Here is a 13,926-nt window from a genome sequence, read left to right as displayed (position 1 = left end):
CCAATAGATAGCTCACGAAACTAGAAATAAGGTCAATCTAAGTGAAAGTTAACTAAAAGATTCTAAAAAAGAAGTAAATTTATCTTCGACGAGTGGGAGTAGAGGAAACACGCTATACGAACATTATGGCTCGGCGTGCAATGCACACTAGCAAATAGGGTCCAATCTGTGGATGAAGATTCTATCGGTCTTCAAATGATTGATAAATAAAATAAAATGAAATTAATTCCTGCTGCATGCAGCCATAAATGTAAATTCTATTTGTAGTATTATACGATTATATACAGTACATTAAATAATTTTATACTTCTCGCATATTGTATTTCAGCAGCAATAATATAAAGTTCCGTAGTGATAATAATGACCGTGCGGATTTTCATCATTATTAATTACCGTTTCGCTGAACTTGGCATTGTACCGCTGAATTCTACATTATTAGGCTGACATGAAACGTGATATCTCTGTCAGCGAAGCGACAGGACGATATATCGTATGATCGCACAGTAGATAGCTATTGCATATTTAGAGTTGTTACTATAATAGTACAATCTTCTATCTTTAAACTAGGAATTTAATAATTTACTTATTCCTTTGCTCAAATCAGAAAGTGGCACGAACTTACGCGTATTTTTACGGTTTGTGTGCCCTATGCAATAAAATAGCAGCCGTATAATATTCTTACAAGATCTTACGATAGATTAGGGTAGTAATCTGTAAAAGCAAACTCAAATTAAGTACTTTACGTAAGACTAGTAAAACTTGTCAGGAAGTAGTCCTTAATAATATACTCGTATAGTAGTATGAATTAAATTAGATTAAAATAATCAAGCGCATGTCACATTTTAAGGGGAGAATGTTGGAAGTAAATGCCGTTATGTTTGTAAAATATGATACGGTATGCGAACCAAACTTGGGCAAGGGACTATACTGTAGTGTATACCCATAAATTTTGTATAGAATAAAGATGCTTCGATCTGGGTGGATCCTTTGGCTAGAATTCATAGATACAGTAAGTAGATCATGTGAGAGTAATTAAGTTACAATTTATCACATCCTTTTAGTCGATCTCGATATTAATAATATTAATTAATACCCGAAACAGTACTTAGATAGGAGATCAATCGCTTCCATTCATGAACTGGTACAGTAGTTGTCAAACTAATGATATTTACAGTGAATGTGATCCATTTTCTCAGAGATTTAACTGAAAGTTGTGTATTGGACTACCGTTCGATACGTTTGCTATATTTTCTATTTTCAGTGAAAACTAGCCAACTCTGGCGTCGGCCGTTGTGAATACCAATTACGGTACTGTCTACTATAATGAGATTTACAGTAAATAGCAATTAGGTACGCAACAAGAAGAAATGTTTGGTTTGAATAGTACTATCTCTCTGAAACTAAGAAATACTTTTTGTCCATGCCATCCATTTTCTATGAGAATTCACTACAAGATCTACGTGATAAGTATTTGATTTGATAGCGTTTGAAACATTTTCTTGTACTGTATAAATACCAACCAGATAAAAGATGTTCTCTTTCGAGTACTACAGTATACCGTCTGTACGCACATGCGGCAGAATACGATGATGTAATACAGTACCGTAGGTGCTACAGTCTACAGTACAGTAGTGTACAGTAGTACTGTACTGTACATACTGTACACTGTAGAGACTGACATTAGTAATTACTATACTGTACAGTGTACACCAGTTAAGTTTCTTCTATCCATTTGTTAGTAGAAAAATTCAAGAAAAAAAGAGTACAGACTATACTGTACTGTACACCAGTTAAGTTTCTTCTACAGTATCCATTCGTTAGTAGAAAAATTCAAGAAAAAAAGCGTACAGACTGTACACCAGTAGTTACAGTGTACAGTACAGTAGCGATCGATCAAGATTGCTTTCGTCAATCTGTATAGTGATCCGCGCGACTTGACTGCACTGAGCTGTCACCCTACTACGTACTGTACTGGTGAGAACCGATCAGTACTTCCAGTCAAGCAAGAAGCGTCTCAGGCTAAGAAGGAAGACAAGTGAGCTCGGACTTCAAGACATGGACGAGGTAGCATCTGCTAAAACTGCCGTCAAATATGAATGTAAGTTTGAACAATTTCCAGTTGTAATTTTGTGCTCTGTTCACTTACAGTAGATCAGGTATCGTTTGACTTAGAATCCTTTCTTTCTGTCTAGTTTTATTACGACTGTAATAGTAGTCAAAACATTTGAAACCTTCTCTAGTCGTTGCAGTGAATTTCTGAATTAACAGTGGAAAAAATTTCACTGGATAGGTGATAAGTGATCAGTGAAATTTTCTACTGTCATAGACAGTGAATGCAGCATACTGTACTTAGTTGTTTTAGAAGAGGTGCTCAGTACTGCAAAAATACATTGTAATCGTGTTTAGTAGCTGTCCTAATACAGTAGCTCTAGCCTTCATGCATTTACTGTAAATCGACCGGTAACGAAAAGGATGAACACAAAGTAAGGATAGTTCACTATGGGTATTATCCCGTAAATTCGTGCCTGGTTAAATTGGCGGACTGCAAGCAAATGACTGAAATGACCGACTTATTAATGATACAAAACTGTACAGTAGCATAAAAGATTTCAGGGTCTCTACTGTACTGCATACAGGTGAAAATGATCGTCGAAAACCTTCCGCAAATGGTCGTTAAGGATTTTGCATCATTCTATCATAATTGTACTGTACTAGAAATCATTGTTAGCATACCATGCTAATGATGTCAGTACTGTACAAGATGGACAGATAGCAGTTAAATCTTTATAGCGTTAGATGAATTCTACCATATTGAGTATCATTTGAGAAATTGGCAATGAAACTACTACGTAGATAGTATGGACGATTTCTATCCTAACTTAAATTAAGAACTCGTTTATAAAAAGTATTTAGTAGTCCAAAGATTACTTGTCGTTATCATTACTGTACACTCAGTGTACAGTATTCACTACATACTGTCTTGAAGTAGAATTATGATTAATTTAATCATACGAATTAAATTCATTAATTAGTGCTATCTAAAACGTTCATGGTTTATCATGGTAACTTTATGAAAAGGAGAAATGAAATTGTTCTAGTAGCGCGTTATGATCCGTGCATTTACTGTTAGCACGGAATTGTGGAGAAATACGATACTGTAGTAGTAACATTGCTATTCTAATGTTTGAAGCGTACTAAAAATGACTTTTTGAATTTTTTTTCCTGTCATATCATTTTTATCGCTGTTATTACCCCAATGCAGACTTGGAGCATCCTGCAGATATTCAGTAAGTTATTGTTGCTATAAGTTAATAATCTGTTTGTAAAATGGATCAAATTTATAGCCTGTCAGGATAAATAATCATAGTGCCAGTTGAATTCATGATATGGTGAGAATTCTCGTATTTCTTTGAACCTAATTGCTATCCTTCTTTTTTCTTTTGAAACATTTTTCATTGCTTTAAACACGATAAATATATTATTGATACTATAGTAAAACGCCAGCTATTTAATTAACAAATGATAGTATCAGATGCAATACACCAGTAAAGCAATAATGGAAAACCTAAATGGAAATACACCTACTGTACAGTATATAGAGTATACGTATAATCGCTTTAAAGATCACCTCACCTTACAGTTAAACATTGGTACTAATATTTGGGGTTCCATTTTAATGATTTATCACCCTTACAACAAGACGTAAAGTTACTCTTTATTATTCTCGCAGAAATTAGTAGATGGTAGTACATTTTATTGAGTGAAAAAAGTAATCTCTTACGCCGTTTACAAATTTGCAAAGAATCACATACCTTCGTAATATCCAAAAATAATTATACAGGATATACTCGTATGTTATAGGGGTACTATTCTTTATATTGTACTGTAATGTACTGTATAATATCTTGATTAACACCGAGTAAATGCTACCAAGAGTCGTATACTGTATACAGTACAAATTGTGTTAATTATAACATGATAGCACCTGGCCGTTCGAGCTGTACAGTATGAGAATTTTATATCCTGTTCAACGTTCTAAAAGTTCAGTACGACCGTAGAGTTGCAATGTTTTTTCAATTTACGCGTATACTGTATCCAAAGTTGCGAAGAGAAGGTAGCTAGCTGCTCGAGTATCCTGTCAACTGACGCGTATTGCATATTGCATGAATTTAAATATTTTTTGCATTTAAAATTAAGAACCATATTGATAGAATGTTACAATATGAATTTGTACGGGTTACAATATGGATTTGTACGGTGGTACATTAATTATAACTACGATATCAGGACTAATGTGATAAAGTTGATGAATTTTACAACTCTACTAATCCATGAGTTTAATGCTGTTTTCTTACAGTGTTATTGTAATCTTTTAGATATGCACATACTATATATAGTACTACATCTTATCATCGACATTATTTCTGGTTTTATTTGGCGATAACAAACTACTGTACGCGAAGGAATTAAAAATATTAAACGTTACCATACTGACAGAAATATGTATCCTTGCTCTTTGTTATCCTGCCCGAAACACTGTAACATATTGCATATTAAAAATAGATGTTGTTTGATCAATGGACAAAGCCGACATCGATCGGCATGATAGAGCACATTGCTAAAGGCAGGCATGCTATCCTTAAAAACCTAAGATCAATTATGTTAAGTAGCTTCCTTTTGAATTTATAATACTACATTATGCTCATTTAGCGCTGATGGTAATATCATGGTATCATTTATCATCCATTATTTCTTTCAGCAAGAGTAATGAGTTGAAGATGGCCGCCCTCTAACGTATTCACACCACCATGCTGCCATTATATTTATTTACGTTACTATCTATGTAGCAGTCAAAACAATAGCTTCTATTTACTCTATTCTATTCATGATATAATAGATAGGATAGGTTGGCTTTGTATTGCAATTGAAATAGTTTATAAATGTAGTCATGATTATTACGGTAAAAGATGAAAATTTATCAAGAAACTCTTACTCATACCGCTTTTGAGCTTAAAATGAAACCGGTCATTGTACAGTAAATCATCAATAATTATAAAAGACCACAACCAGCTACTGACAAATATTATAATGATTGATATCATAGTAATGCATTGCTGTAAAATTAACATTTTAACGTGTACACAAATATGTATAACCAATTCACTAACGATATTTTTATTGAACACTTTTTACGCTTTTTTATTCATGTTAATAGGATCCATTCCTGTATCCTTACCATTTGTTATCAACCGAAATATGTTTGTTAAAAGATGTTGTGCAACTGTTTAACTATGATTCAAGTGATAATTCAATTTTAATCGATGTTTTTCATTATCAATGTTGTCATACTATCTTTCTGATATCAGTGTTGCATTACTGAAATTAGTATCTTACATTAATCACTATACTAGTGATATCGCAACTACAAAGTAATACTTTCTACTTGATGAGGAAATTACTTTTATCACTTACGCTATTGAAGATAATTGATTTATGCTAACAGCAATCTACTATATGGCAGCGAAAATTAAATAATAGATAGATGGCATAATCGCTATTAATGATAAAAGAGTTCTTTCTTTATCGGATGCTAATGATCCAGTTGATATTATTGTAACATCTGAATAGTCTTTTGATCTAAAGTTATCATTGTCTTACGATGCAGTGGCTACATTTATAATCTTCATTTATTCTTGGTGTTAAAGATGTTTAGTTGTTTTTATTCTCATTCGATTCCAAGTAGAATAGAAATGTACTGGTGAACTAATGTATGGATTAGCAAAAATCGATTTATTCATTTCTAGAATTACTACATTAACATGATGCAATACGAGTTGCGTTTCCAATTTTTCACATTTAAAAGAACGCACATAATCTAATTTTGTTGGATTTTGTAAGATATTTCGAGTAGTACAATTTAAAATGATGGTATTAGGTGTGGAAATTTTAGTCTCAAAAGATGTCTGTTGGTGTAAAAGTTTTAATTCATTTTACTAGCTAACAATTGCTATATTTATCATATGCAATATCATTGATTACTGATTACTCTGTCTATAACTGCAATCTATATACGGATTCTGCTTTGTGCTCGTATTTTTTCATGTCTAATCCAACAATTTACTGGAGATAGTTTTTGATTATAATCACTAATGTACCTTAGCATACCGTAGCGTTTCAGTATTATAAATTATAACAGTTTTTGGTACATAGGCAACAGAGTATTCATTATTATAAACATAGCAGTTCAATCTTGTTGAATTGATAATTCATATCTCTATACTAACAACAGATTTAATGGTATCGCATATCAATATTGAAAGTTATAGATCATGGACAGTTTAGGTCGTAGAAATTCTACGCTACTAATATCAACAATGTGTACGTGCTACGCTTTGTAAGCATAAATTCCACCTGTGATGTTATGTAATAAGCAATGCACAGTATGACTAGATATCGATAATGTATTTTCTTTAAGCGAAATCTATTATTCCTTGACTCTATCCTACACTACATTAAGGGGGTGACGATATAACCGAAGCATTTGAACAAGTAGGTGCAACAAACCAGTATTTACTGTATTTCTTACAAATAAATTAGATTTTTTTTTTTGTAATAGAACATGATTTGTGCACGCTACTTTAAATGCTAGATTAAAAAGGAACTGCAGTGCAATAATATTTTGCTCATATGTTTATAGCTAATTGCTAGCTTACTTGTCTTTATAGGCAGCTTTAGGGATGTTAGCTTACATCACTGACCTTCGATGCGTTGAACCAATCAAGACTCAACAAATTGAAGCTGAAGGTAAGTGAATTACTATCCAATGGTTTAGTCTACTAATTATATTACATAATATCGTAAGTCGATGTTCATTAGGTATTGTCTCTCCGGTATCTTTGATGTCAGTTTATTGTAGTTCTGCAGTAAAATTATAAAGTTTTTTTGAAATTAAATCTACTGGAACAGTATCTACCCAATTCTCAGTATCTTGCTGGTAATACCATTTTATTCCAAAGGCCACGACTTAGAATCGCTTCTTTATCATTTCCTGGACGAATTTCTCTTTCTATTCAGCGCTGAACCATTCTTTATTGCAAAGGTATAAGTAGATCATTATTATTTTCCAATGCAAATAACTAAAATTTTATTCCTAAATTAGCAAATACAGCATCTATACGATATAATTCTTTAAAAGTTGTAGTGTGCGAATTTTATGTGTACTATTATGTTTCGTATCCAATAGCATGCATTTTCGATTCTATAAACTGATAATACTCTAATGAAGAGCTTAAAGTTTAATATCTTTCACAGAATATGCACTGATAGTTTAGCATCTTACTTCACTAATGATATGCACTATATAACTACTCCATCTGATCATTATAGTATGTCTTTTTTGTCTAGTTCATATTCATTGAAAGAATATCAATAGTCTTCAAGATAAAAAATTTTTAATTTATTAATGATGCAATTCTATTAATAATCTTTAAATGATTAATGAGACAATACGACAATATATAATGACTTCATAATGCTACTTAATATGTTAATGCCGTCGGAATTTCCTGTAAATTTTAGAAATTTATGGATAATGTAAATTCACTTGATTTTCTTGAATTGGCTTTAGTAACGATCTATCTATTAAAATGCTGTATTTATAGAATGTCAAGATATTGAAATTTGATAAAGAAAATTTTAGAATTACGGCTGAAGGGTAAATTTTAGAATATGATTGTTATTTGGTGTCATATGTAGTAACGCGCACATATTGCGCATTTTTATTTGAGTCTATGTGATTTTATATCAGCCTTCTCGTATTTTTACATATATCTACGGTAGTATATTACGTCATTTGCGTGACGCAATAGATATGAATGTTAGCAAAATTCACAATCGTAGTTGATAGGCTTGGATTACTATGCTAGCCATTGCTGCTACTACTATTATTGTCCTCTATTCTAAATTACCATATATTTTGATATTAAATTGTTGGAATAAAATGCAAATAAAGATTATTACCTTACTATTTACTAAATTTTACGTAACATGTACCGATTGGATAAAATTATAAACGAATACATTTGTTCTTATTCATTCTAGAGTTGGAGAAATATTCGACTTATCGAGGCACCCTCAGGTATTACTTTACATTTGAGATTCTTCCATATAGTTGTTGTCGATATTACTAAATTTAGTTCATATCTGCATTCCTATTAATTTAAGGGAACAGAAGTTAAAGCCATTACTTACTCAAACATGCAAATTTTTGATTCGATTAATAAGCATGAATGTTACGTAATTGTAGATATTTGAATTTATACCGTGCTACTATGAGATTTTAATACTGTAGCGAACTTGCTTATGGATTATTATAAAATACTGTACGTCCAATGACTGAATTAATATTTTCTATTAGTTTTTCCTAAATGACACTACTGGAGAAAGTTTTTTCAAAAATTTTGAGATAAATTCAAATTCTGTACGATCATTACGTAAATTTCATATTATGACCTACGAGATGCATTTTGAATTATATTCATCTTAATTACTAGCAAGTTTGGCATTTTCTTATTTTATAACGTATTACTCATTAAATCTGGTAGTCAAGTATTCTAAATGTCACACTATGTATTACTTTTGACGATACTGTACAACTTTAATATGCGGTTTTTAGCGATTGGTTTTGTAGTATATCTGTAGCTGAAATGTTTAATGATAAATGTAACGTTTCGGCTGATAGCTATACCTTAAAAGAAAAATTATTTATAGCATAAAATCTACCGTAGACCTTATATATATATGTATGTAGAACAAATGTTATAATAATTTAATATAACATCTTTCCTAAATTGTAGAATGATCGTAATTTACAGTCACGAATTATTATAATGCTGGGTTTGTTTCCTGCATAAATTGCTAAAAGCCTTCATTTTATGACTTTTCGGCCGCTTTTACTAAATTATACTAATACTTATGAACATTATTATACATTTAGATACAAGTAAGACTTTCATTCGTTGTAGCATTGATTTCATTGCTTGACGTTCTATGCTAACTTTTAAAATATTGTTTGATCGTACTGTATACCGTATCTACAGCAGAATATGATGTAATGAGATAAATGGAAGCATTCCACCGTTATGGATTATTTTATTTGTAGTCCTGGTAGCTCGAATCAGATTTATCGAATAGTTATCGTGAAATTTTGATTGCACTGACCGTACTAAGTAATTTCATCACTTGTTACGTTCTCGAATGATCTGATATCATTAAGTAACTAAAATTGTATTAGATATAGAACAAGGCTCTTTGCCTTTTAAAATTTGAATAAAAACTAACTACATAAATTGCTATATCTTATTTATGTTAAAATTACGAAATTTCGTTAGCATTTCCAAGTACGTGTTTAGGTACATGTAACACAAATTTACAGGTGCGATGACTAGTCAAGTGACAAACCTGGAATCTATCAACTTAGAATAACTTTTAACCAGTTTATAATTTCTCTGAAAGAACCTACACTTTAGCACATGTTATAATAGACCTACTAGAATTATAATGTGATTGAGCAATTATTACTTATATTTAATTAATAGTACTATATCGACTTTATGTGAAATAAATTATAATATTACAATATTTCTGGTGGATTCTACTTGTATATTATTATTAGTTAACCATGTGAGGTCAGGACAAAGAGTCTTAGATTAATTGGATAAAAGATTGATTTTTAAGTCTTCGTAAATCGTAGACTGAACATTTTTATCGATAAGTAAGTTGAAATACAATTCCTAAAGTTTTACTATTTAGGCTTCGTAAGAAAAGCTAAACATTGTTTCAAGTACTACGCTAAACTTACCACATACATACACATGCATTAAAGGTCTACTACACTGTTTCACGTTTAGCGCATGTCCTTGACGAAGACAAAAATACTGGATTTGACTGGAGTCGTTGTGGTAGTCCTGAAAAAAATTCACCGTCTGAATGTACCTTTTATGCAATTAGATCATTCACCTCACCTTTCAATTGTCAAATTTTTCTACCTAATATATATATCGTCATAACGACACGTGTATTGGCGATTAAAATTTTAATTTTGTAGTAACAGATTTAGCTATAGAAGAATCATTTCATTTTGCTAAGTATAACCCAATTTAAAAGTAAAATTCATACAAACTTTAAGATTCTTGTACTCTTATAATTCAAATTTACCAATATTTAATAAGAAATTTAAGTGATTTAGGCTTTAAAACGTACAATTTAAGTAATACGTTATCTACAGTACTGTAACTATGCTTTGTGACGAGATATTATAATAGACCTTGATGCTCATATCATCTTCTTAAAACAAATATTTTATTTTATTGATTGTACGTACGCGTATAATAGTATTTAGGCGAATATTATTCTATATTGCAATGCTTAAGACTGCATCATGCTGTATCAGGTTTACTTTCCATTCATTTCTTAAATCTAATTCTATTTCAATACACGTACGCCTATAATCCGTAAAATCAATTAAACAATGGTGCTCATCTTTTTAATCAAGTGTGCAAAAATTAAATAAAACCACCATACATCAACTAACTGAACGTTTATGTTTGAATTTGTTCATGTATGTGTATCTGTGTGATGCATATATATATATATAACAAATTTATATACGTTTCTATAAGTATATGCGTGCGTGACATGTGTAAGTGTGTGTGTGTCTGTGTGTTATAATATTAGTTCAAAACCGATTTTTGCGCGAGGGGAACAAAGAATATAGTTTAAAAGACAACGACAACAAAATTAGGTGGTACAACAATGTACTCAAAGTGAGTCATTCAAATATTAGTTGATGTGGTTGTAATATTATTACTTGAATCTTACAATTCCTATATCTATATATATATATATATATATGTACGCATATTTTACATGTAATATACGGCGCATACTTATGCATGTAAACACACAATAACAGGTGATGTGAGCAAGTAATCAAACAAAAACAAAAAACAGGTTAATTTCTTTTCTTCTATATAGCACATGAACTGTGTAAATTATAATTCAAATAGTTGGATAGTATTATATCATTAATTTCAGTATCCAAGATCTAACATAACATTTTTGTCATAGCATACAAGTATAAGTTAATCGAAAGTCAAAATTTTTTAATATACTAAAACTGTTGCTGTTTGATATTTCTTTGTTATTCGCAAACCATTGAATGTTTATACTGTACACTAAAGCTTTTCTTTATACTATTAGATAATATTATTACATCTTTAAGGATATAATAAAAACATGTTCATACTCTTACGTAAATTGTAACCTCGGTGCTGTCTACAACATGAAACTCTATCTTATTTGAATGATACCGATAATTATAAATATGTATAAGTGTATATGTGTTTATACTGTATATAGAGAGAACGTATATATCATCTATACATATATACATATATATTCATATGCGGTACGCATTTGTAATAACATCGCAATACAAATCTACAGAGATTTTTGTACAGTAAATACATATCTATTTCTCATTATATTGTATATCATACTATTATTACGGATTAACTCTTTAGTTATGATCACACTATCTGATATTATTATAATACAGCAATTTTAAAAGTAGCACAAACCATACAGTACATTATAAACGAATCAAGCAAATACTGTGTTTTGGAAGAATGCAAAATAGTAACACATTCATCTAATCGTACTGTACAAATCTTCATAGATAACACCATAAACTTAAAAGACTATCACATAACGCGCATAAAACATTAAGTCTATAGATAACCAATATACGCGCACATAAGCACATACTGGCGCTCGTGGATCATAACCAGATAATTTTAGTTATATTACATTTAGTAGAAGATCTGTAAGATTCGTTATTATGAGCAAGTAATAAGTGATAAAAATACAAATGAAAGACCTTTATGATCGCCCTTTAGAAAGCGAACGCTCTTACAACATATTATTAACCAAGTTTACGCAGTGCGGTACTATTATAACTAAGAATAACGTTTAAATTACGCGATTTAGAATAAGAAATGAGATAGGTTTTATCAATAGAATCAAACTACTAAATTCAAAATCATTCATCGCATCTCAATAATATAATTGCTGCTTGATACAATCACCGTAATTCGAAGACTTTAGTGCAAGCTTGTTATTTCATACTTTCAATATGTACATATATATGTATATATATACTATTTTGGATCAACAGCTATTAAATTAAACTAGGTGCAAAAACTGAATAATTAAGTTAACTTAATCATATTACGCATAGAACTTAATTTTCTTCTATAAACGCAGATTTCTTCCTTGATTTAATAACTAAAATGATAGACCGTGATAAAAAGCCGGATATAATTTTCATAACACTCAACAGCAACGGGATATTTAGCATCGCTTTTATTCGGTATAGTAATTTCTTATTATTATTATCCTTGTTATTGTCCTTCTGGATTGCTATATTATCTTAAAAATTTGTTAATCGCTTGTAAATCTGGTGAGCATAGGTTACCTTCGTCAATCTTTGGAAAATTTTAATTAGAGTTATTGTATTTATGCTTTGATGAATTTTTGAGTAATGTACTTCATAAATCTTGGATAGCAATCGTATCTCATTAGCATATATACATGTCTCTGTGCTTCATCATAGATATTCTTGTCAGGCTCTATTAAATTCTTAATTACTTCATCTCTCATACGACCATCTAAGCTTACCTATATCGCACCAAATAATGAAATAAGATTGAATGCCTCTACTTATTAGGTCAATATGTCTAACTTCAATATATGCTCTAGCAAGCTATAAATCATTATGCAATCTCTTGGGTAGTGAACTAAGAGTACGTGCATTTATATCAATGGTTATATTAAATTGAGGTAAAATACAAGTGTAGTTTTAATCAAAAAAATCCTAAAGCTCATCTTAATCGTATCTCACTAAATAAATTGAGAAATAATTAGTACAAGTACACTCAATTTACCTCGCTTGGTGAAGATGTTGAAATAAATTTATCATAAATTATTTTAGTCTTATAGTGTATATCATTTTCTGATGCCTCTTTAAGATCTTCACAGGCCAGCCAAAACAACAGATTTTCTTCACTATATTCAGATTTTAAAAATTCTTGAAAATGCTTTATTCCAGCTGTATGAAAAAAGAACGATAATACATTTTTATTATTAACTTGATCTTATTTGACATATTTGTGGTAAAAGTAGATAAACTGCCTGATGCTATCAAATTAATGGTAGAATTAGAAATTTTGAAAAGGACATTTTCTTTAGTACATTTTAATCGATTGTGAGCAAAAATATCATAAAGTACTTCTAAATAACAGATTCACTTAATGCTTATCATTGTCTTACCTGCACAATGTAACAACCTATCAAATGATATTTTCCAGCTTTCTACGTCAAGAGGAGTAGGTCTGATAATAACAAGATTTGAAAAGAGTCATTACTGTTGCTAGTAACAAGTACTAGCGGTGAAATATTCTCAATTATATGAAATTTGGTGATTCTAGCACTTCTACTCTAATCAACGGTGACCATTCACGTCCATTCAACATTACTATATATTTTGAGAATCTTATCAAAAGCTCTAACTCTTTACTTTATGCCACCCCATATTAACTGAAATATTGATTGCAGGGTTAGCCAAATCTATAATATATTTGTAATATATGATACACACGCAGCAAATAAACATTCTTTACCTAGGTACTTCTGGAATTGGAGAAGGTGGTGTGGGAGTAGGATCATCAGAGCTATCAAAACATCCGTAAAGAAAACAATTTAAATATTTTATAAGTCAAAAGTAACAAGATCTATGAAGTAAAATTTATTTACTATTAATTACAATGAATCCTGTTAAATAATCGTTACTATTACTAATACATGAAG

The 13,926-nt window shown here is 30.6% G+C and overlaps 2 protein-coding genes across 2 annotated transcripts; one reads left to right on the top strand and one right to left on the bottom strand.

Annotated features, from left to right (window-relative positions):
• Positions 1-6,728: 6,728 nt before the first annotated feature.
• Positions 6,729-8,313, top strand: TRIADDRAFT_27346 (uncharacterized protein; the record flags this gene model as incomplete). The annotated part of the gene is made up of 5 exons (XM_002114420.1): positions 6,729-6,804; positions 7,017-7,099; positions 7,662-7,714; positions 8,101-8,137; positions 8,224-8,313. Coding segments are annotated over 5 exons (339 nt in total), but the record flags the coding sequence as incomplete, so codon positions are not given.
• A 4,263-nt stretch (positions 8,314-12,576) lies between these two features.
• Positions 12,577-13,450, bottom strand: TRIADDRAFT_27441 (uncharacterized protein; the record flags this gene model as incomplete). Its single annotated transcript, XM_002114103.1, has 3 exons — positions 12,577-12,738; positions 13,005-13,168; positions 13,390-13,450. Coding segments are annotated over 3 exons (387 nt in total), but the record flags the coding sequence as incomplete, so codon positions are not given.
• Between the last annotated feature and the right edge of the window lie 476 nt (positions 13,451-13,926).

Source organism: Trichoplax adhaerens, genomic scaffold (assembly GCF_000150275.1).
Source record: "Trichoplax adhaerens TRIADscaffold_7 genomic scaffold, whole genome shotgun sequence".
Lineage (NCBI taxonomy): Eukaryota > Metazoa > Placozoa > Uniplacotomia > Trichoplacea > Trichoplacidae > Trichoplax > Trichoplax adhaerens.
The sequence above is the reverse complement of the archived record's forward strand: the minus strand, read 5'-3'. Positions and strand labels throughout refer to the sequence as shown.